At 43.8% G+C, this 25,620-nt stretch overlaps 1 protein-coding gene across 1 annotated transcript in view; it reads left to right on the forward strand.

The window, feature by feature from the left end:
• Positions 1 to 25,620, forward strand: part of LOC147685206 (D-serine dehydratase-like) — a 587,829-nt gene that overhangs the window by 530,567 nt on the left and 31,642 nt on the right. The window contains exon 6 of the mRNA XM_086941117.1: positions 13,967 to 14,156. Within this exon, the coding sequence (XP_086797243.1) occupies positions 13,967 to 14,156 (190 nt within the window). The remainder of the gene's footprint in view (positions 1 to 13,966; positions 14,157 to 25,620) is intronic.

The raw sequence follows: 25,620 nt of genomic DNA on the forward strand, positions 1-25,620 counted from the left end.
TGAGACAAGATCAAATTGTGTTATGCCTTTCCTGCACATTTCTTCTCTCAAGTATTTCAATATTAATTTTTAATACTTGGATGTTTTGTGAAGTTCAACCAAGATATTTACAGAAAAGCATATTTTGTTCTGTATATTTTTCAGATGTACTCGCTTAGTACAGAAGTAGTGGCATTCCTTCCATTTATGTTAAAAGGGATGAACCATTGTCATTCTTGGTTTTACCTCATACAACCCAAGGTAACTTTATGACCAAAGGCTCTATTATTGGGCTCAAGTCCTTCCATGAGTACCTGGATAGATGTGATTGGTTAGTCTTAGTAGAACCAAGATGATATGTTGCCAAGCTAGTCCTGCCATGGCATGATTGTACATGTATTCTCAGAAAGACCACTTGCAGGTTTTAACCGTATTCTTGCATGGCTACCAACAGAAGGTAAATACCTCAGAGTGGAACCATGAATTATCACGACTGGATGCTGTCACTGGTATCCTGGTCACTGGGAGTAATGGATGCATGCCAAACCATGGTCATGAGTGATTTTACTTTGACCAACCAAGAGCAATTGTCATCTATAATATATGATATTACAAAGGTCATAACAAATGATAAATGGGATTGTATGAAGAAATATCAGAGGCAATAATATTGAAATAGAAAAATATCACCAAAATAATGCTGAGGATTAAACGATCATAATGCTATACTTTGTATGTAAAGGACAACATATTGACTGCAATAATATAGAAGATGAAGTCTATAGGCAGGTTTATTCAAGTTTTTAAATTATGCAATATATTAACTTTAAAAAAATGTAAAACATAAAATATAAATACATTATTTAAAGTAAATGTAAAAAATAATAAACATATGTAAATAATCAAAAAATGTTAAATGAACATCAGTAATGAAATAAATAATAATAAATATATACTTCTCTATAGTTATAAAATAGTAAACATAATATTATGTCAAAAATTAAAATACTTAATTAAAAAACGAAATTAAAATAACTTTTAAAATACAAGTACAAACAATAAATATTTTAAAAATGAAAAACACAAGATTCGCAGATAAATATTACACTTGTAGGGGACAATTTTACTATTTCCACTCCAAAGTAAGCAACATTAAGAAAAGTGTTGGACTGTGGAGGGGTCAGTTTTACTAATCCTACTCCAACGTAAATAACAGTATGGAAAGTATTTTAACTTTGGAGGGGTCAGGTTTACTATTCCCACTCCAACGTAAACATCAGTAGAAAAAGTGGTAGATTTTGGCAGCGTCAAAATTACTATTCCCATTCCAAACTGAGCAACAGTAAGGAAAATGTTGGACTTTTGAGGGGTTAGATTTACTAGGTCTACTCCAATATAATCTGCAGTAGGGAAAGTGTTAGACTTTGAGATGAAATTTAGTATTCCCACCTCAGCCTGAGCAACAGTAGAGAAAGTGTTTGGTTTTGGAAGGGTAAGATTTACTAAGCCCACTACAACATAAGCAACAGTAGAGAAACTGTTGAATATTGAAAACCGTAATTTTACTATTCTCCCTAATCACAGAATATATGTAAAACAAAATATTAACATAAAATATATTTTAGGGGGTGGGGCCAAGCAACATAGCCACCTAGCCGTGTTTGCGCTCGGCTCCCACCAGCGACCTTCATTATCCTTCCGAATCCTGAGGTCTAGCACAATATCCAACCCCCCGGGCATTGCTATTGCAGCGCGGCATCAGGAGCAGCATTTGGGTACTGGAGCAGAGTCACAGGACTGTATGCCAGGCCTGGGGGAGGTCGCTGCGAGAAGGCCTGGGCCCGGGCATATGAGGTGGAGTGACGCAGCAGGAGCTACGGTGCAGGGAGGCCCGCGCTGCTGGTGGCCGAGGTCTGTGACACTGCTTGGTGCCCAAGTGCTTGGAGGAAGTGGCCCTGGCTGCAGCGGAGGTTGAGAGTGAGGCCTGGCTGTTGGCTGGGCAGCCGAGGTGGCGCGAGGTTTAGGCGATGGCGATCTACGCTTCCGCCAGAAGCATCAGACTGTCTGTGGAGCCCTTGCTGGAGCAGACAATGGTGAATGGCTGGCCAGGTGTGATGAGGTTTTCAATGCTGCACCAGTGATTTGTGGGAGTGGCTGGCCATCTTGAAGGATGATCAGCACAGCAGTGAGGATCCCTGGCACTGTCACAGTAGAGAGGCGCAATCCCTTCAATAAGGGGGCACTTAAGGTGGAGGGCTATCGCAGGGTGATTGGGGCCTGGGGAGGCCTGACCACTGGCTGGGATTCATTGCCTGTGGCGACATTCTGGGGAGGGTTTCGGCCTCGGCGCTCAACTGCGCTCAACTGGCAAATAATATGGAGAAAGACACACTGCCTAAAATAGCCCAAACTAACAAGATTGATAATTATGCGCTCCCCCTGCAGCTGGCAGGCGCGAGAGGAGACATTTGAGGGCCCCACTTTGGCTGACCTCCTGGCTGAGCTACAAGGCTCCTGAGAGGCGATTTTGAATAAAATTGCTTTGGTGGCCATCAATGTAGATTTACTTCGCACAGGCTATCTAAAAATGGCAGACAGGGTTACTACTGCAGAGGAGCTTCAGCAGGAAGTGGGGGCACTGAAACGAACAATCGCGGTTCTGCAGTTTCAGTGTGCCAGGATGGAGAAATGATTAGACAACTCAGAGGGGCACTCCCGTAGGAACAACTTGAGGTTTGTGGGAATCCTGTAGCAGGCTGAAGAGCAGTCTACAGAATTGCTTTTGGAGGACTGACTTATGAACACTCTGCAGCCCAAGAAACTCAACTTCTTTGCCATTGAGAGAGCCCTGGGGGTGCTGCTGCTGGCTATGATAGCCCACCTCTTCAATTACTGAAACGGGACACAATCCTCCAACGTGTCCGAGTCCATGGATCACCGTCATACGAGCGCCAAAACATAATGATCCCGGATTATACTCGTAAGGTACAGGAACTCAGGAATGATTTTCTGCCAATAAAAAGGAGACTGAAACATGAATCTGCGTCATAGTTTGATGTTCCTAGCGAAGTCACAAGTCAGACATAATGGCAAGGCCTTTTTCACTACTCTTGGGAAGCTGAGGTCTGGGTGGACACTCTCAATGGCGCATCAGTCAGTCATCCCCCGGCTGTAGATTGAGCCAAAAAAGGTCCCAGGAGGAAGTTGGCGTGGCCATGTAGTCACTCAGTAGGGTTAGTTGCTGTGAGTGGTGCACCACCGGGTGGCAGGATAGTGGTCTGTCCTGATGGTACACATGTGGATTCCAACTGTGTTCTGGACACCTGAGAATCCTTCCTTTGACAAAGGGGGGAGCAGAACTCCTTAAGAGACAGCACTGACCTGGGTGACTCTCGAAGGAACTGAAGGACTCCTGCAGAATTGGGTGTCTTGATTCGTTATTTGTTGCCCTGATAGGTGGCGGAGTGCATTTTGACAGAACGTGGTACACATTTGCTGAACTTCAAAGAACTATGAAGGGCAGTGCGGGGAGGGATCAGGATGGCATATGGCCTAGGGAGAGGTGGTGGGAGGGTTACATGGTTATGCCTAATAATAGCAATGTGCTTGATCTATACAATATGGCTGACAGGAAGTTGGTGAGTGCTGGGGTCCCCTGGAGGAGATTTTAATGCTCTTCAGGCCTTGCCACTCTTGTGGGATGGTATGCTCTCTGCATGTAGCACTTAAGAAGGCTGAGGCTTCAGCCTCGGGGAGGGGGGGGGGGGGATTGCGGTTTTTGTTTCAGTTCTGGGCTTGGGGATTGCGCTACTGCAAGAAGTCCTAGGGTGATGCAGGTGGTGGTACCTGCGGTCCTATATGGAAAGTTATCAGTCTGGGAAAAGTTAAGGGGGGTAGTGGTGCAAGATACCAGTTGACTCTTAATTGGAAATTCCTAACGTGGAAACGTACGTGGTATGGGACAGATGACTAAGCGCCACAGAGTGTACTACATGAAGCACTATGGGGTCTCAGTGGCATTTTTGCAGGAAATGCATGTGTGGGGGTACTGCGTAGGTCAATTGAGATGGAGATGGAGGGGACAGTTATTGCACCTTCGTATTCCAAGTATTCAAGGGAACATTGATTTAGGTGGCACTGGGACGACTTTTTGTGCTAAGTGGGTGAAGGTGGATGCCGAGGGGCACTTTGTGATTTTGTTTGCCACCCTGGATTCCAGGGAAATCTGTTTTTATAAATGTGTACGCTCCCAATATGGATGATGCTTTTTGGTAAGGTGGCTGGCATTGTGGTGCCATATTTAGGGGTGAAGGGCTTTAAATGTACCTGGAACCAATAAGAGTGTTGATATCAATGAATTAGGGGACCAGTCTCTGACATCTCCAACCTTATACACTAGCTCGCTGACAGAATTTAGCACCATATTATTCGAGGATCTTGAGAAAGTCCTTAAAGCCTGTAAATTCGCGTCCCCTGACAATCCTTGCCCCCCTCATATACTGGTTGCCAATGCTGAGGCCATGAATCTCATTTTGTATTCTTTTCTAAATTACTCTTTACACCAGTCCATTGTCCCTAGTTGTTGGAAGAAGGCCAAGTTGATCCCGTTGTTAAAGAAAACCTTCGCCCGACAAATCTATTCTAGACAACTACAGGCCTATTTCATTGATGCCATCTTTCTCGAAGATTCTTGAGAAACTAATCAATGCCAACTATCTTGATACTTGGACTCAAATTACTTACTGCCTCCATTGCAGTCAGGCTTTTGCCCGGGACACAGCACTGAATCTACTCTGATAGAGGTCTTACTCTGATAGAGGTCTCTGACGCTATCAAATTGGCCTTGGACATTGGGAAGCAAGTTACCCTGTTGCTAGATTTATCTGTGGCATTGATATGGTTTCCTTCCTATCCTGTTGCAATGTTTGCAGAACATCGGGATAGGTTGGGCCACTTTTTCTGTTGAGTAGATTCCAATCAGTTTGGATGCTGCCATTGCTTCTGACTCCAAACTTTTTAAATGTGGTGTTCCTGAGGGCTCTACCTTAAATCCAACATTGTTTAATGTTTATATGTCTTCTCTGCCTGTCCTGATTGAAACTTTATGCATTCCAGTTATTTCCTTCTCTGACGAAACGCAGATTCTTTTAAACTGGGCTGGTTACATCTTTACTGTCCAGAAGAGATTTGAAGCATGTTTGTCAGCGGTATTTCAGTAGATGCGCTGGGGTAATATTCAGTGCAATACCAGTAAAACAGAAATGTTACTGTTTGGTTCTCCTCCCCAGTGGCTTAGCTAGCCCTATTGCCACCCTTGGCCGTCCCTTAGTTTTTCGCCCAGGGCGATGCCTCCATTTGCCGTCTACAGCGGCCGAATGTAAAAGCGGGTGGCGGGACAGAGTTCTGGCGGTCCCATCGTTTAATGCCCGCGACAGCCACAAGTAAGGGCAAGGGGAAGCAAGGGGAAGCCCCCGCCATCAAAACTCATGCCGCCTGGGGCGGACCACACCCCCCACCTTTGCTATGCCACTGCTCCTGCCCCTTCTTGGGGCAGTGAATTTTGGCCCAGCTCGGCTCTGTCTCCTCTGACTAAGGCCAAAGTGTTTTAGAAACTCGGAGTGAATTTTGACAAGAAACTTTTCAGATCGTTGAGAAAGTTTCTGTTCTTGCTTCTATCCTATTGCCAGAAGATGGTGGTCCATGCCCTAATAACCTCTGGGCTGGACTATGCTAATGCCTGTGTCGCAGCTCTGCTTCTCTTAAATATTCTGAAAATAAATGTGATTATGTGAATCTCAAGGAATTGCATTGGCTGCCAATTCAGGAGAGAGTGAAGTTTAAGGTACTGGCCTTTAGAGCCTTCTATAGATCAAGTCCTGCCTATCTGGCCAAAAAACGTAAACATTATCACCCGGCTAGAACTCTGCGCTCCTCGGATGCGCTGCTGGCGGTGGTGCCAAAAACTAAGAGGAAGAAATTTGGAGGTACCTCCTTCTCTGCCTTAGCCGCTTCCAGCTAAAATGCCCTTCCTCATTACCTGTGTGCTACCAAGGATGAAGGTTCCTTTAAGCACATGCTAAATACTTGGCTGTTTAATTGTGCCATTTAATCTACTTTATGCAACAGTGGTCGACGAGCCCCTAGAGCCGGGAGACTCTGCAAAGTAGCCATGCACTCTACAAATTTTATTTGATTTGTTACTTTTGCTGTCCATAGAGGTACAGGAGAAATATCTGGGTGATCTGGAGAGTGCTCTGGTTGAGAGGCCGGATGATCTGCAAGAATAGAAGGATGCAAGGGGGAATTAATGGAGGATTGAGATAGACTGGACAAATTTGTCCAGATTACCAATAGGCAAGGGCTCCATGCAGAAGGGGACAAAGCATGAAGGATGCTCGCCACTCTCCTACGCAATGAGGTCCCTAGGGTGCCCATTACTGGGATTAAGGATGTGCGGGGGAGGGAGGTGTATTCTCAGCAGGCTATTATGGACGTATTTGCATAACACCTAAGAGGGGTGTATGCTGCCCACGTGGCGAGCCCTGAAGGGGTGGAAGCGGAGTATCTGTCAGCTCTTCCATTGGCCCGGCTAGGGGAGGATGACAGAAGTGGACTGGATGCTCTTATAGATAGGGCTAAGATTGTAGCAGCCATGAGGCTACTGAATCCTGTCAACGCCTAGGGAGGAGACGGATTTCCACTTGAACTGTATCAATCCAGGGAAAGGGAAATCGCCAATCAACTGTTAGCAGTTTATAACGAGGCTTGGGTCCGTCACAGGTTACCAGAGTCTATGAGAGCGGAACTTATTGTAATGTTGCCCAAACCTGATAAGGACACGAGGGAGGTGGACTCATATCACCCACTCGTGATGCTGAACGTAGACGTGAAGATCCTTAGTGAAATAATTATGTCAAGGTTTTTGCCTTATTTGCTGACACTGGTATACAAGGACCAATACAGCTTTACCCCCCCTTCGTAAAACGTTGTATAACTTATGCCTACTCTTGTTGGTCTTGCATGGCCCTGAGCTATCAGATGATGATTACGCCCTGGTACTACTAGATGTAGAACAGGCCTTTGATTTGGTAGTGTGCAGTTATGTATGGCAAGTGCTGAGGACCATGGGGTTTGCGGATTCCTACCTCCGATAGGTGCAACTGCTGTGTTGGGCCCGATGGCAAATGCGCGTATAGGCGGAATGGTGTCTGAAAGATTCTTGCTCTATAGGGTAACCAGGCTGGGTTGCCCGCTATCAACATTGCTATTCGCACAAGCTATAGAACCTCTGGCTTGTAGGTTGTGATTGGTGTTGCGCAGATGGGGAGTAAAGGTGGGAAAGAATGCACATGTGGTTTCCCTGCACGCCGATGACACTCTGGTGTATTTACATCAACGGTCCTAATATTGTTGGCTGCCATGTCTGAATTCTTAGAGGTGTCTGGACTCTGTAGGAATTGCGAAAAATCTAAATTGTTCCCACTGGGGGCCCTGGCGGCCACACTGTTGGGGAGCTCCCGGGTGGGTCTCCCATGGGAGGTCAATAACGTTCAGTACCTCAGCATTTGAGTGACGAGAGATCATGATTGATTCCACCGGTTAAACATGGCAGGGTGTTGTTAGCTGGTCTAAAATCGTCAGTGACCTTCTGGAATACTCTCCTGTTATCACTGATAGGCAAAATAGCCTTGGTCAAAAGAACTATGTTGCTACATGTCTATATATCTTTCAGGGCCCTTTGTTTGATGTACCTGGGCCGGTCTTCAGGGACCTGGGCAGACTTACTGTGGAATTACTTTGTGGCACAGAAAGGAAACAAGTTAGCCTAGATCATCTCAAAAGGACCTGGGGGCAGGGAGGTTCCCTGTTTTGACCTTTATTATCTGGCTGCCCAATTACAACATGCGGTCCATTAGCTGGATGAGGGGGACAACTGGGAGAAGAGGCTATTGGAGGGAGTGCATGGGGAACTCTCCCTGCCAGAACTTCTAATGTTGGGTTTGCGGGTTCCTGATTATGTGCCATATGAGGGGGGAACAGGTCTGTCGAGTATTGGAGCAGGTATTACGAACACTGTTGCAAAGAGCTCCTTTTGCACTGGATTTGTGTGAATGGACTTTAAATCCCTTCATGCAAATTGTCCAGCTGATGTCTACCAAATGCTGGAGGGTAAGCCGATGTGAGACGCTGTGGGACCTATAACCCAGTATCAGATTTTTGACATTGACGGATGCCATGGCTGCCTTTAACTTGGGAACAGGGCAGTTTTTACAATTTGCAAAAAAGCAGCCACAGCGAGGAGTATATGTCCCATGTTTCAGATAAGCCTCAAGAGTCTCAAACGTTGGTGGCATTACTTAGTCTGGCGGGTGTGCAGCAGCTGCTGTCGTTGGTCTACATGCCACTGTGGTAGGATGCTCCATCGCCTGTGCTGGCGATCCAGGGTAAATGACATAAGGCAGTGGGAGAACTGCTGACGGATTCGGAATGGGTGGCATATCATTAGGGGGCAAAGGGGATGTCAACTAACGCCCGCTATAATTGTTCCAGGTTAACTTTGTGCACCAGGTATACATGCCCCCTAAAATACTTCACAATATTTCCCCGGGGTGTTCTTCCACCTGTACCTGCTATTCCAATATGGACGCAGATTTCCTGCATATGGGAAGGGAATGCCCTGTGGTGGAGACATACTGGCGGGAAGTGGTAGCTCGGCTGGTAATAGCCTCTGGTTGGACACTAACCCCGGGGCTCCGACTTTACCTGCGAAAAATGGTTCCAATCCGCAAAAAGAAGCAGCTCAACAGACGGTTCTTTTTATTGGGGCTAGTGCTTGCGAAACATAGGATTGCCATCCAGTGGGGGACGCCCAGCCCTACTCAAGTAGTACATTGGATGAGGGACATGCCTGAATGGGCGGCAGCAGAAGAAAGGCATATGTGCAGAACACTGAGAGATAACAACTAGCAGAAGATATGCCAGCTTGGGCACCTATGGCGACAGAGTTGCTAGAGCCACAGGACTCGAAGCCACCGTGAAGGAATGAAGGGCAGATGGGGAGAGGATACCCAGACTAGCGAGTATGGGTTCACATGATATGGGGGACTAAGACGGGGGTAGGAAGGTCCAAGGGGCAAGAGCAATGCGAATGACATCATATAAGTATGCACCCACCCTAGGCCCGAGTTTTTGAAGGTGAAGTCAGGCAGCCATTCAGGCAGCGGTAAAACAAGGGAGGGGTGTGAGGAGACAGTTGGTCTTGGTTCAGTGGTATTATGATATGTTGATACTACAGTTGGACCAATGTAATTGTGAATGTTTCAAATGCCAATAAAGATATGCAAAATATATATATATATATATATATATATATATATATATATATATATATATATATATATATTCACAGAAAAAACCATAGGTTATAGACCATATATAGTTAGGAATTTGCATTTACAAAACCTTGAAAATTCACAGAAAAAACCATAGGTTATAGACCATATATAGTTAGGGATTAGCATTTAAAAAACCTTATTTTATTTGCACAAAACCATTGAAATTCCATATATAGTTAGTTGCACTAACTATATATCGCGGACCCGCAATCCACTGCTAATGATGTCACATATTACATCATTCATGACATGGTCAGTGACATCACTGATGACATCACTGATGACATCTCAAATGACATCACTGATGACATCACTGATGACATCATTGATGACAACACCCAGTGACTGTATGTTTCTGTAAAGTTAAAATATGTCTTACATATTGAAGAATGAGTGGATGTATAAGTGTCTGGATGAAGGATTTAGTAGGTGCATGACTGACTGTATGAGAGAATGATTAAATGTGTCTCACTGAGTGTATGGGTTAGTGATTAAAATGTCTTAATTTGGCAATCATTATTTATGTTGTTCTGTAAACTGCTGCATGTTTAAATCAGTAGCTATATCAGTAACTATATGGGTTATTGAATGGTTGCCCAAGTATTTGTATGGGAGACTGAGTATGTGTGTGGGTGGCTGGGAGGTGTATAACTCTGTGCATAGATGTGTGAGCAGTTGATTCCCTAGGTGTATGGGTTCAAAAGTGCATGTAGAAACAGCTGTATGGACAGTTGACTGTGTGCATGAGTATATTGGTGAGTGAATGGATATCTCAGTGCTACATGTCAAAGTAAGTACATATGTAAAACACAGTACATGTGAGAGTTGAGATATATAAATAACTGTGCATAAGAGCCAGTGAATGTGTGAGTGGCTGTATGAATCATTGTGAACTTGTATCAAGGATTGTATAAGAGAGTAAATATGTGTTACTATATGTTTGAATAAGTAAGGTGTGTATAACTGTATAGTTGAGGAAATGGAGATGTGATTGATTCTTTGCATGACTGACTAGGTGTGTGAGTAACTCCATGGATGTGTGACAGTCTGTGAGTGCCTGTTTACACTGAGTGTATCTAAGGTTATATTAGAGTCTGAAGATGTATTATCACATAAATGATATCATCAGTGATGTAATCAGTAATGTCAAATGAGATGTCAGTGATGTCATCAGTGATGTCATTTGAGATGTCATCAGTGATGTCATCAGTGATGTCATTTGAGATGTCATCAGTGATGTCATCAGTGATGTCACTGACCATGTCATGAATGATGTAATATGTGACATCATTAGCAGTGGATTGCGGGTCCGCGATATATAGTTAGTGCAACTATCTATATATGGAATTTCAATGGTTTTGTGCAAATAAAATAAGGTTTTTTAAATGCTAATCCCTAACTATATATGGTCTATAACCTATGGTTTTTTCAGTGAATTTTCAAGGTTTTGTAAATGCAAATTCCTAACTATATATGGTCTATAACCTATGGTTTTTTCTGTGAATTTCATTGGTTTTTTAAAAGCTAATATCTATAGCTGTAAAATATATTCTTTATTAAGTGACGTATCACGTAGCCCGTGAGACGCCTCATGATGCATCGCATAACCGTGACGTATCGTCTCTGCAGCGCAAACCAAACCCAAAACGTAAGCGCGCCAGAACACGTTAAAAGATATATATATTTTTTTTAACCTTAATTAGACAAAATCCACACGTGCACATATCACAAACGTTCAAAAAACACAATATGTCGGACTCCCGTTACGCTGCCGGTTAGCTGCCCGGTTAACGTACCAGGAAGCACCTTTACCGCGAAAAATCGCAATTTTTTTTTCTTATGCCCCGCAGGGAACTTTAATAGCCCCCTCATCAATCCTAGGGTTTCAGGAGGGGTCTGCCTTACCCCTTTCATTCATTTACACCTTTTTTTTCTTCCACCTCTTGTCTCTCAATCCTACCGAGAGACAAGATGGCGGCCGCTCCGGACTGTTTACAATGTTGACAGCCAATCAGCTACTCCTCAGACTCCCGTTACACTGCCGGTTAGCAGCCCGGTTAGCTGCCCGGTTCGCGTACCAAGACGCGTCTCTACGGCGAAAAAAATCGGAATTTTTCTTTTTTTTGTTTTTGGGCCCCACGTGGCTTTATAATATCCCCCTCATCAATCCTATGGGGTCAGAAGGGGTCTACCTCGCCCTCTTTCCTTCATTTCCCCCTTTGTTTTGGTCTCCTCTTGTCTCTCGATCCTACCGAGAGACAAGATGGCGGCCGCTCCGGACTGTTTACAATGTTGACAGCCAATCAGCTACTCCTCAAACTCCCGTTAGACTGCCGGTTAGCTTCCCGGTTCGCGTACCAAGACGCGTCTCTACGGTGAAAAAATCGGATTTTTTTTTTTTTTTTTTTTGGGGCCCCGCGTGGCTCTATAACCTCTTCGCCGCTAATGACAAGGGTAACTCGTCATGGACTTTCCATTGATTTCAATGGAAATTACATAAAAGAAGGAAAATAGCCTTAGCAGTAAAGGGGTTAATATCCCCCTCATCAATCCTAGGGGGTCAGAAGGGGTCTACCTTGCCCCCTTTCCTTCATTTCCCCCTTTGTTTTGGCCTCCTCTTGTCTCTCGATCCTACCGAGAGACAAGATGGCGGCCGCTCCGGACTGTTTAGAATGTTGACAGACACCGGAGAGCCAATCAGCTTCGCTTCGCAAAGTTCCGATACGCGAAAAGTACACGAACCGGAGCGCAGCCCGGAGCGCTGTTACAGATATATATCTTGTTTTAAACGTTAATTTCTCAAAATCCACTGAAGCACATATATTGAGACCTAGCAAAGGCACATCGGGCTAACAGTCCCTACAATTTTGCCAAGTTTCGTGGAAATCCATTCAGCCGTTCGGGCTAAAAGTGAGGCCAACCGCCCTATGGAAATTAACATGGGAAAAATGCGTTTTGGGACCCCCCTTTTTTCTTGGCCCCCCCTTGCCGAACCCCCCCCAAATTTTCAGGGGCTGCTCAGAAACAAAATGTGCCATTTTCCTGAAAATTTCAGCCGATTCCGTCCACAAACGCCAAAGTTATTAGTCATAGAATTTTCAGAAATCCCATAGGGAAAAAATCCTAACTATATATACCTACTGGCGACCGCCAGTAGGTTATATATATATATATATATATATATATATATATATATATATATATATATATACATATATATATATATATATATATATTTTAACAAATAATACTTTAAAAAATTATATTTTTACATTACATGAATCATGAATAATTAATTAATATATCAACAATTAAGAATATCTAAAAAAATAAAAACATTTACAAATTAAAAAAATAAAAATATTTAAAACTTTCCTACATCATACCTTAAAACTCCAACACCAAGAAATACAAATTACAATAATTCTTCAAACAATTATACAAAAATGTAATAATTACTACAAAGAAAATATTAAAAATGCATATTATAATCAATAAATAAATAAATAAAGTGGTTTAGAAATATACTTATCAGATGTGCATTCCTGGGATTTTAAATGGCTGCTAAAGTGGCATCAATTAAGCATGATTCCAGTCACCTGTTTTCTCTACCAGCTTTAACTCCCAGTGTTAGATTTGCATACCAGTCACCACTTCTCATGTAAACTTCCGGGCTTACCCCCACATGCCCCATTTCTCCCTCACAGCAGTCTCTCCTCTTCTCTCAAATCTCCCTGTTCTTTTGTCCCCCAATGATCAGTACACTTTGACCTCTACTAGCATTAGACAACTGAAAGTAGAAAGACATTATCATACAGTTTTTGTTTCCTTATCGAGATGCATAAAGGTGAAAAGACTTGTTAGCAGGGCTGTCCAAAGCAAACTAACCCAAACTCTTGGCCAATTATAGCCCTAACAATTTTGACAGGCCATGTCTCAGGAGAACACTTGGAACATATGACTCTTTGCCACCACTAGCAGCTACTAAAGTCAAGGTGCATCCCGAAGGGTATATTCTCACTGAGAAATGCCCATTTGTATTTGGGGCAATGTGTTACATTTTAAAGCCAATTTGGGTATGGCTGGTGTAGAAGAGTTCCATGGCAAAATAAAAGCTGCAAAACATAGACTCAAAAACAGTCCTGTTTTAAATTCCTCAATCCTGATCATCTCACTTTCCACCTTTTACAAGTCTAGGTTAAGTTCTCATTCTAACTCACTGGAATATACCTGGTCCATGTGCTGTTTTGTGCTTTTATAATGGGCATCAACATTTTGTATAGATATATATATATATATGCTTGGAAAATATTGTGGCAGTCAGTATCTTTCTAAGCAATAGCCATACATGTTTTTTCCAGCTCATGTCTTCACAGCTTGCAGCTCCTGGTACCTGCTTTGCATAGCTCACTCTGGGTATGTCCTCTGTGGAAGGGTACAAGATTGACATATTTGGGTTGGGGTGCTGGTGAAAGAGCAGGAGGCGCCTTGTTGGGCTTTCTGCCTACTCCCTCTGAACAGAAGACATTTGAAGAAAATCATTTCTTTTATCTCAGTAGTTCATATATTTTCACTCTCTCCTGCCTCCTTAGATGCACAGCAAATGCTGATTGGCAGCTGCAAGGAGGAGGACATTGCTGTACGGGTGCTGACCAGAGTGATTGGCCACTATCCGCATCGCAACCAGCTGCTGGTGGACTGCGGCTGGACAGGGCTCAGCCTTCACAGCCTGGGGAAGCTGCAGTCGGGTTACGCTATCATTGAGGGCCACCCTGACTTGAAGTAAGTATAAATGCTCTTGGTCTTTGGAGAGCCGCTGCTGAGAGTACAGGAAAAGAAACCTTTCAAAATGCAAGCTTGTTTGTTGAGTTAGCTTGGTTTATTGAGGACTGTTCTATCCTATCCCTGCATCCTTTCTTATGCCCACATTTTAGAGACAAAAATGGAGAGTGTAGAGAATTTTTACTTAGGTCTGAAACTTTTTTTCACAGTCTCTTTTGTTGTGGTCCCCTACTTTTCCGTTTGAGCTGTGCTGTGTAGCTGTACTTTAGTTGAGGTTGGTCTGATGAAATCACTGGGGTGATTGCCATTCAGAGGATGGATCAGAGTTAATGTAACAATTAGCTAGCTTCAATGGCAGCCTCACAACCTCTAAATAATTATTTTTACAGATTGCATCATATATTTCGCATAATACATAGAACTACTGATAATTATTTTACTTGCTTAATGTTGAAGGCATCCAATTGTGCGGTGCTGAGCTAGTTGTTGAAAATCGCCCCGAGCCCATTATGTTTAACCTATTTATGAGTTGAAGAGGAAGATACTGAGAGAAGGAAAGGTCCATTTCAGGACATATTGTTTGATATTGTTGGACTTAGTGTGTAGTGCCATGCTATTAGATATTTTGGGGGTGTGAGACCTTCCATTGGCAGAGACGTGGTTATAAATATATTACAGAAACGCCACGAGCAAGAGAGCATAGAGATGTACACAGCAGTACCACCAGTGCAGCCCAAGACTTGGCGTGTGCCACATGTACACAGCAGTATCAAACATTCAGCAAAAATTCTGGTGGCAGAGAATAAATCTAGGGAGATCTTTACTATTGTACATGATTTAGCCTTTTCTGAGAGGGCTACCCCTAAACCCCCTCCTACCCAGTCCCTATGTGATTCACTGAAATATTATTTTTTGGATAAAATCACCAATATCAAGATTAATATCCCACCCCCTTCTTCTACTTTTGTTGAACCCCTCCTTCCTACAGTCCAGTGTTGTCTCTCTTCGATTCCCCCCTCACTGAAGAAGTATTTTTGGAAACTCTTCCTAAGGTAAAGTCAGGCTCCCCGGTCGATATTTGTCCAGCCCGCATCCTTCAACAGATTTATTCTGTTTGCACTCAGTCCCCGATTACTTTTCTTAATAGCTCCCTTGCGCAAGGGGTTGTGATTCCAGCTCTCAAATCTGCCCCAATAGTGCCTATTCTAAAGAAGCCTGGTGCAGATGCGTCCGCCCCAGTCAACTATCGCCCCATCTCCCTGTTGCCCTACTTGGTCAAGGTGCTCGAGCGCCATGTTACATCGGTACTCAGTGCCCACATGGAAGCAACTGGGGGCCTGGCGCCTTGTCAGGCGGGCTTTTGGCCTAGGCACTCTACTGAGTCCGTCGTGGTGTCGGTCCTGGACAACCTCAGGGAGGGCATGGACCAAAACAAACACCAGGCCCTGGTGCTCCTCGATCTCTCCGCCGCTTTTGATAGGTTGGACCATTCCATCTTGCTTTCACGTATCAGAGCGGCGGGAATCGGGGGCTCAGCCCTGGTCTGGCTATCGTCCTTCCTGAGGGATCGCACCCAGGCTGTCCGGTTGGGGGATTTCACCGCAACTCCACTCAAGATCACTTGTGATGTCCCCCAGGGTTCTTCTCTTTCCCCTCTTTTGTTCAATCTTTATATCTATCCTCTAATCTTCGCACTCAAGCAGCTGGAGGTCACCGTATACAATTATGCTGATGACCTCCAGCTCATCTTTAACCTTTCTCCTTCGTCCCATTCTATCTCTAACTTTCAGACTATTATGATTTTTATTAGGGACTGGATGAGCCAAAACCACCTGAAGTTGAACCCGGATAAAACCGAGTTGGTTCTCACTGGTGGCTCTTCCAGTCCCTGGAACTCTTTATTCTGGCCCTCTTCCTTAGGCTCCCCTCCCACTCCCTCTCCTACAGTTAAGACCTTAGGCATTAAAATGAATAATCACCTAACCCTTCACTCACAAATTAGCTCTGTCGTCTCTTCTTGCTTTCTCACTCTTCGTACTATTCGCACTGTCTCCCGTTTCTTTTCTCCCTTGGCACTTAAATTGATCATGTCTGCCTTAGTGATCTCCCGGCTGGATTACGCCAATGCCCTGTACAACGGCATCCCAGTTTACAGCCTACGAAAGCTCCAGCTAGTGCAAAACCAGGCGGCCAGGCTAGTGTACGCCCTCTCCCGCTCCCATCACTCAACTCCGTTACTGAAGGCGCTCCACTGGTTGCCTGTCAGGGAGCGTTCCCTCTTTAAAACTGGCTGCATGGTTTTCCAGGCACGCCAGGGTTCAGCCCCTGTCTTTATTGTCTCCTTGATAAGGGAATATGTCCCTGCCAGAGAGCTTCGCTCATCTTCTCAATCCCTTCTGCAGGTACCCCGCTACAAGCGAAAAAAGTGGGGAGGGGCCAACTTCTCATTCTTGGCACCCACCTTTTGGAACTCCCTCCCCGACCATCTGCGGTCGACCAAACACTACTCCCTTTTCCGTAAGGGCTTGAAAACCTTTTTGTTCAATCAGGCTTTTTCGCAGTAATCCATCTATTGCTCCGCTCCTGCTTACTTTGCCTCACAGCGCCAAGAAACCGTCTGGTGAACGCTGCGCTCTACAAGTATGTTAAATTCAAATTCAAATTCAAACATGGCATGCTTTCTTCTTCTGGATCCTCTGGGTGCCCACACACGCTATCCGTCCCTGCTGGTGGGGAAGAGGGGAGAGAGTAGAAGCCTAAGGTAGAGAGGCACTTCTGCCATGTAAGCAGTGGCCAGCATGTTTGGGCCTCCTTACCATTGAACACCTCTCGGTGGGACATCTGTGGTTATACCCTCCCTAGTGGTAGAGTTTAACCTGGGTTGATGGTTGCTTTCTACCACTCCTGGCAGTTGTTGCCTGGAATCTTTCACCACCCTACCTAATTGACCATCCCATCCTTACAGCATAAGCAAGGATCATCTCGGGCTCTTGTTACAAACACTCCATCTCATAGATACCACAGACGATGTACCAACTAATAGGACAATGGGTATATACTATGTACTTCCTTATCCCCAAAAATAACAAAACATTGAATTTGATGCTTGTGCTGTGAGCACTCAACTGGTCCAATAAGTCTAATCCCTTTAAAATGATGACTCATTCCCCTGCTGCAGGTGGGAGACTACATTGTGGACCCCGATCTCAAGGGCACCAACTTCCACATCCACTTTCATCCAGCTCACTACCTGTACCTCAGGTTTGTGCCAAGTGAAGTTCATTACCAAGTCAACGTCCTAAACTTCAGGGACACTACAGCCCCCAGGTCTTTACAAAATGTCTAGCAGTAGTACTGGCACATCTTTGGCACAACAGTTATGTGTTCCTGCACATGAGCGACTGGCTAGTAAAGAGGAGCATTCATGTGGAATGCCTCGCCCACACGCAACAAACAATACTGCTCCTCTACACGTGGGGGCTTGAAGTCAATGACCAACAAGCCCTCAAGACCACTGTCCCAGCACAGCACCACCTCAACAGAACCACCAAGAAAACTGCCATACAGGAATGCATCAATGCCAACACATACAACAGCAAAGAACTCTTCACCGTGATCAAATAATTTGCCAAACCCTGCACGGGCAACACAGACATCCCCCTCCCAAAATCTCCGCAACAACTTTACCAGCACAAGATCTTAGATATCTACAACAGCTTCGCAATCCAGGAACCAACCACCCCAGCCACAACAACCGCACCCAAATGTTCCACATCCCAGCCGACACAGCTCAACTGGACAACCCTCACCGGTGAAGACACCCTAAGGATCATGAAAACCATCCACTCTGGGTCCCCCATGGACCCCTACACCCATGCATTTTCAACGAAGCAGGTGCCGTCATCACCCCTGAACTCTGCTGCACCATCACCTGCTCCATCTTATCCACCACCTTCCCTCAATACTGGAAACACGCAGAGATCAACCCTCTGCAGAAGAAACCCTCTGTCGATCAGACAGACTTTAAGAACTATAGACTCATCTCTCTGCTCCCCTTCCCAGACAGTCATCGAGAAGGCCATCAATGCTCAACTCACAGAATTCATTGAAATCAACCACATCCTCCTCCCCTCCCAATCTGGCTTCAGGAGCAACCACAGCACAGAGACTGCACTCCTCGCAGCAACTGACAACATCCGCACTCTCCTCGACTGAGGCGAAACCTCGGCCCTCATCCTCCTGGTCCTCTCTGCCTCCTTTGACATTATCTCCCACCACACCCTCTGCACAAGACTCCACGACATCAGCATCCATGGCAAAGCGCTAAAGTAGATTCACTCCTTCCTCAACAGCCGAACCTAGAGGTCAGACTCCCACCATTCTCAAACCGTACAGAGCTCAGCTGCGGAGTCCACCAGGACTCCCCTTCCCCTGAGCCCCACCCTCTTCAACATCTACATAGCCCCTCTTGCAGCTATCATCAAAAACCAGGAACTCAACATTATCTCCTAGGCCAACGGCACACAGCTGATTCTCTCCCTCACCGATGAACCTACAGACACTAAGAGCAACTTCAATGATGAGGTAAAGGCAGTAGCCACCTGGATGAAGGAAAGGTGACTCAAACTCAACTCCGACAAACCTGAAGCCCTCATTCTGGGCTCCACTCCCTCCTGGTGGCCAGCAGAACTCAGAACCACCTCCCCCCACACACACCCACCGACCACGCACGCAACCTCAGTATCATCCTCGACAACCATACTGCTGTCAGTGGAAGCGAAAAAAGTGTTTCATTCCCGTCTGTGACTCTACCTGCTCGCTATTCTAGAAAAAATGGGATTTGGTATGGAATTCTACTCCTGGGTCTGCCTACTGTATACAGACCTGGTAGCAAGGGTTAGGATCAATGGCATTTAATTTGATCAATTTACACTACATAGGAGAAACTGACCAGATGTCTACTGTCACCTCTCTCATTCGCCTTGGCAGTGGACCCCCTGGCCTGCTGGATCAAAAAGGATGCCTAGCTATGGCACATATGATGGGACTCAGGATAGGAGCATAGAAACTTCCCTTATGCGTATGGCCTCCTGCTACACTTAGCCGACCTACAACACTTGATTCCCCGTGTATTGTATTGTATTGTATTGTAATTGCATTTATATAGCGCTTACTACCCCTGACGAGGCGTCGAAGCGCTTTTTCGGCGGGTAGCACGCTACTCCGGGACCCACAGAGGATTAGTTTTGAATTAGTATAGTGAAACATGCAAGTACATTTTAAGTGGTGGTTAGGTTAGTCAGTTATTTGGATTTGGAATGATAGCAGAAGGATAGAGTAGGATAAAGGTTAGTATTTATTTAGCGCTCGCTTGTTGACGCATGCTATTCAGGGAGCCTATAAAGGATTAGTGGTGAATTAATATGGTGAAATATGAGGTAATTTCAGTGGTGGATATTAGTCTGTTACTTGGCGTGAGAAGGATAGCGGATGGATAAAAGGGGAAGAAAGATTTGCATTCATATAGCACTTGTTACCCCTGATGGGTGTTGAAGCGCTTTTTTGGCGAGTAGCACGCCACTCCGGAACCCATAAAGGATTAGTGTTGAAAATTAGTATAGTATAAATATGAAGTAATTTGAGTAGTAGCAGTTCTAGTCCTGATTACCCAGTTCTGCCAAGGAACTGTGAGCTTCCCTTGAAGTGGTTTATGTACCTGGGAATCTATGTCACTAAGGACCCGATAGTGTCTCATCAAGCCAGCCTGGGGCAAATTCTAGATGAAAAGAAAAGGGACTTGTTACACTGGCAACAGTCTCCCCTCTTGTTGCTGAGAAGAGCCTCATTTTATTAAATATTATCCCTGCCTAATTTTATTTACATGTTACACAACACACCGTACAAGGTGTTCGATTAGCTCTTTCAGGCACAGAGGACAGGGAGACCAAACAGCTTCTGTGGGATGGGGGCCTCAGAGGATAGTTCTTCAGTTACTCGTTAGGGGGCAGTACAACAGAGGTATTGCCCTGCCCAATCCGTAATCCTACTACTGGGCGGGCCAGTTACTTGAATGAATTGGTGTTTTCGATCCAACAAGAATGGCTCTCCTTTCTGACCAGCGAGCTATGGGTAAGAGGTGATACATGGCATATCTCTACGCAGGCCAGAAAACACTGCCCCTTCCAGCCCCACGGCAACTGATGTGAAGGAGAGAAACAAAACAAGCATTTGCAATGCAAAAGGTCTCGCATTAGGAAAGTTTGAGCTATTGGTCTTGTAAATGACAAATCTTTTATTTATGTGTTGGCTTTGAAAATAGCGAAATTAATAGCTTTGTCATTTACAATGATAATACTTTTAACTTTTGCAAATGTGACACCTATAGCATTTGTAATGCAACATGTTTTGTATTTACGTTACTTAGATGTATTGATATTACAAATAACAATGGCTTTTAATTTTTTTTAATAATTAATACTTAAATAAAATTTATTGTAATTTATAATGGCAATAGCTTAAACTTTTGTAAATAACTGTTGTGAAGATTATGTTCAGCGTATTTTATTGTGACAAAAACCCAAGAACAGAAGTGAAATATTAACATCTTTTTGTGACATTTGTAATAAAGCTTGAAACATTGAGAGAACATATTTGAACCAGTTTTTGTTGGATGGTTGCACAGATTGATGCTGTGGTAGCGCTGAGTGATGTTGTGGTGGCGACGAGTGATGCTGTGGCGTTCAGTGATGCTGTGGTAGCGCATAATGATGTTGTGGTGCCCCTGAGTGATGCTGTGGTGGTGCGATAGATAGATAGAGTGAAAGCGATAGATAGATAGAGGGAGGGCGATAGATAGACAGATAAATAGAGTGAGGGCGATAGATAGATAGATAGATAGATAGATAGATAGATAGATAGATAGATAGATAGATAGATAGATAGATAGATAGATAGATAGATAGATAGATAGATAGATAGATAGATTTATGTGTTGGTTTTGAAAATAGCGAAATTAATAGCTTTGTCATTTACAATGCCAATAGTTTTAACTTTTGCAAATGTGACACCTATAGCATTTGTAATGCAACATGTTTTGTATTTACGTGACTCAGATGTATTGATATTAGAAATAACAATGGCTTTTACTTTTTTTAAATATTAATACTTAAATAAAAGTTATTGTAATTTATAATGGCAATAGCTTAAACTTTTGTAAATAACTTTTGTGAAGGTTATGTTCATTGTATTTTATTGTGACGAAAATCCAAGAACAGAAGTGAAATATTAACATCTTTTTGTGACATTTGTAATGAAGCTTGAAACATTGAGAGAACATATTTGAACCAGTTGTTGTTGAATGGTTGCGCAGATTGATGCTGTGGTGGCGCTGAGTGATGTTATGGTGGCAACGAGTGATGCTGTGGCGTTCAGTGATGCTGTGGTAGGGCATAGTGATGTTGTGGTGTCCCTGAGTGATGCTATGGTGGTGCGATAGATAGATAGATTGAAGGCGATAGATAGATAGAAAGAGGGAGGGCGATTGATAGATAGAGTGAAGGCAATAGATAGATAAATAGCGTGAGGGCGATAGATAGATAGACAGAGTGAGGGCGATCAATAGATAGAGTGATGGCGATAGATAGAGTGAGAGCGATAGATAGACAGATAGAGTGAGGGCGATAGATAGACAGATTGAGTGAGGGCGATAGATAGAGTGAGGGCGATAGATAGTTAGAGTGAGGGCGATAGATAGATAGATAGAGTGAGGGCGATAGATAGATAGCTAGAGTGAGGGCGATGGATAGATAGATAGAGTGAGGGCAATAGATAGATAGAAGGCAATAGATAGATAGAGGGCGATAGATAGATAGAGTGAGGGCGATAGATAGATAGAGTGAGGGCGATAGATCGATAAAGTGAGGGCGATAGTTAGAGTGAGGGCGATAGATAGATAGATAGATAGATAGATAGAGTGAGGCCGATAGATAGATATATAGATAGATAGATAGATAGATAGATAGATAGATGGATAGATAGATAGATAGATAGATAGATAGATAGATAGATAGATAGATAGATAGATAGATAGATAGATAGATAGATAGATAGATAGATAGATGGATGGATAGATGGATAGATAGATAGATAGATAGATAGATAGATAGATAGATAGATAGATAGATAGATAGATAGATAGATAGATAGATAGATGGATAGATGGATAGATGGATAGATAGATAGATAGATAGATAGATAGATAGATAGATAGATAGATAGATAGATAGATAGATAGATAGATAAATAGAGTGAGGGCCATAGATAGAGTGACGGTGATAAATAGATGTGTATGGTTGTGTGTGTGTGTATGGTTGTTTGTGTGTGATTGTGTGTGGTTGTATGTATGTGTGGTTGTGTGTGTAGTTGTGTGTGTGGGTGTGTGTGTGGTTGGGTGTGGTTGTGTGTGTGTGTATGGTTGTGTGTGTGTGATTGTGTGTGTGGTAGTGTGTTTAGTTGTGTGTGTGTGCGTGTGGGTGTGTGTGGCTGTGTGTGGTTATAACGTTCGCAAATGTGACACCTAAAGCTTTTGTAATGCAATATGTTTTGTATTTATGTGACTTACATGTATTGATATTACAAATAACAATGGCTTTGAATTTATTTTATTAATGAGTACTTAAATAACAGTTATTTCTAATTTTTAATGGCAATAGCTTAATCTTTTGTAAATAACTTTTGTGAAGAAGTGAAATATTAACATCTTTTTGTTACATTTGTAATAAAGCTTGAAACATTGAGAGAACATATTTGAACCAGTTGTTGTTGAATGGTTGCACAGATTGATGCTGTGGTGGCGCTGAGTGATGTTGTGATGGCGAACGAGTGATGCTGTGGCGTTCAGTGATGCTGTGTAGAGCATAGTGATGTTGTGGTGCCCCTGAGTGATACTGTGGTGGCGCTGAGTGATGCTGTATGCTATGCTATGTTTTGTTTTGCTATCCTTTGTTTTGTTTTGTTATGCTATGCAATGTTTTGCTATCCTATGCTTTGATTTGTTATGCTATGCTGTGTTATGCTATGCTATGTTTTGCTGTGCTATGCTTTGTTATGCTATGTTATGTTTTGTTATGATATGCTATGTTTTGTTATGTTTTGTTAAGCTATGCTATGTTTTGTTGCGTTTGGTATGCTATGCTATGTTTTGCTATGCTATTATATGTTTTGTTTTGCTATGCTATGTTTTGTTATGTTTTGTTAAGATATGCTATGTTTTGTTGTGTTTTGAAATGTTTTGTTATGCTATGTGTTGTTGTGTTTAGTTATGCTATGTTTTGTTATGTTATGCTATGTTTTGTTATGCTATGCTATGTTTTGTTTTGCTATCCTATGCTTTGTTTTGTTATCCTATGCTATGTTTAGTTTTGCTATCCTATGCTTTGTTTTGTTATGCTATGCTTTGTTTTGTTGTGTTTTGTTATGCTATGTTATGTTTTGTTGTGTTTTGCGATGCTATGCTTTGTTATGCTATGCTATGTTTTGTTATGCTATGTTTTTGTGTGTTTTATAATGCTATTCATTGTTTTGCTATGCTAGGGTTTGTTATGCTATGATTTGTTATGCTATGTTTTGTTATGCTATGCTTTGTTTTGTTATGCTATGCTAAGCTTTGTTTTGTTTTGCTATGTTGTGTTTTGTTATTCTATGCTATGTTTTGTGTTTTGTTCTGCTATGCTATATTTTGCTGTGCTTTGCTATGCTATGTTTTGCTCTGTATGCTATGTTTTGTTGTGTTTTGCTATGTGTTGTTATGCTATGTTTTGTTATGCTATTCTTTGTTTTGTTATGTTATGCTATGTTTTGTTATCTTATGCTATGTTTTGTTGTGTTTTGTTATGCTATGTTTTGTTATACTATGCTATGTTTTGTTTTGCTATGCTTTGTTATGTTATTATATACTAAGATATGTTTTGTTTTGCTATGCTTTGTTATGTTATACTATGCTATGTTTTGTTTTGCTATGCTTTGTTGTGTTTTGCTATGCTATATTTTGTTTTGTTATGCTATGTTTTGTTTCGCTATCCTATGCTTTGTTTTGGTATGCTATGCTATGTTTTGCTGTCCTATGCTTTTTTGTTGTTATGCTATGCTATGCTGTGTTTGGTATGCTATGCTATATTTTGTTATGCTATGCTGGTGAGGGTGTGTGAGGGTATGTGAGGGTGAGTGAGGGTGAGTGAGGGTGAGCGGGTTGAGAGGGTGAGGGGGTGTGAGGGTGAAGATGAGTGAGGGGGTGTGAGGGGGTGTGAGGATGTGAGGGTGTGTGAGGGTGAGGGGGTGTGAGGGTGAGTGAGGGGGTGTGAGGGTGAGAGGGTGTGAGGGTGTGTGAGGGTGAGGGGGTGTGAGGGTTAGGGGGTGTGAGGGTGAGGGGGTGTGAGGGTGAGGGGGTGTGAGGGTGAGGGGGTGAGAATGAGGGTGTGTGAGGGTGAGTGAGGGTGTGTGAGGGTGAGAGGGTTGTGAGGGTGAGGGGGTGTGAGGGTGAGGCTGCGAGGGTGTGTGATGGTGAGGGAGTGTGAGGGTAAGGGTGTGTGAGGGTGAGGGGGTGTGAGGCTGTGGGGGTGTGAGGGTGAGGGGGGGTGAGAATGAGGGGGTGTGAGGGTGAGGGGGTGTGAGGGTGAGGATGTGTGTGAGGGTGAGGGGGTGGGTGTTGTGGGGGTGTGATGGTGAGGGTGAGGGTGTGAGGTTGTGAGGGTGAGGGGGTGTGAGGGGGAGGGTGTGAGGGTGTGTGAGGGTGAGAGGGTGAGGGCATGTGAGGGTTAGGGTATGTGAGGGTGTGTGAGGGTGAGAGGGTTGTGAGGGTGAGGGGTATGAGGGTGTGTGAGGGTGAAGGGGTGTGAGAGTGAGGTGGTGTGAGGGTGAGGGGGTGTAAGGGCGTGTTAGGGTGTGAGGGTGAGAGGGTGTGAGGGTGAGAGGGTGTGTGAGGGTGAGAGGGTGTGTGAGGGTGAGCAACGATGTATGTTCTGAAAGGTGCTTGTGAATTTCTGAAAGGTAAACACAAGGAAACAGAAACCTTGCACAAATACATATACATTGCACCTATCACTATACTCTAACTATACACTTGTTTGTGGAGGACGAGAATGGTTTATACTTGACTTTTGTAGAACTGAAAATTAAGGAGCACTGTAAACATCCTACTGATCCATGCTCTTAGCAGTATACATACAAGCTGGAAACCGAATACCTTGTACACAGAATTCATTAACCCCTTGAATGCTCATGACGAGCTGGGCTCGTCATGAGCCAAGGCGCTCCGGTGCTCATGACGAGCTCAGCTCGTCATGAGCCGAGGAACGCTCGCATGCGGGGATAATTCCCCTGCTGTACTGAGCGTTCCACTGGAACGGGTGTGGCCGTGACGAGCTGAGCTCGTCATGAGCACAGGAGCGCCGTGCCTCATGACTAGCTC

The sequence above is a fragment of the Lissotriton vulgaris genome, chromosome 10, assembly GCF_964263255.1.
Source record: "Lissotriton vulgaris chromosome 10, aLisVul1.2, whole genome shotgun sequence".
Taxonomy (NCBI): domain Eukaryota; kingdom Metazoa; phylum Chordata; class Amphibia; order Caudata; family Salamandridae; genus Lissotriton; species Lissotriton vulgaris.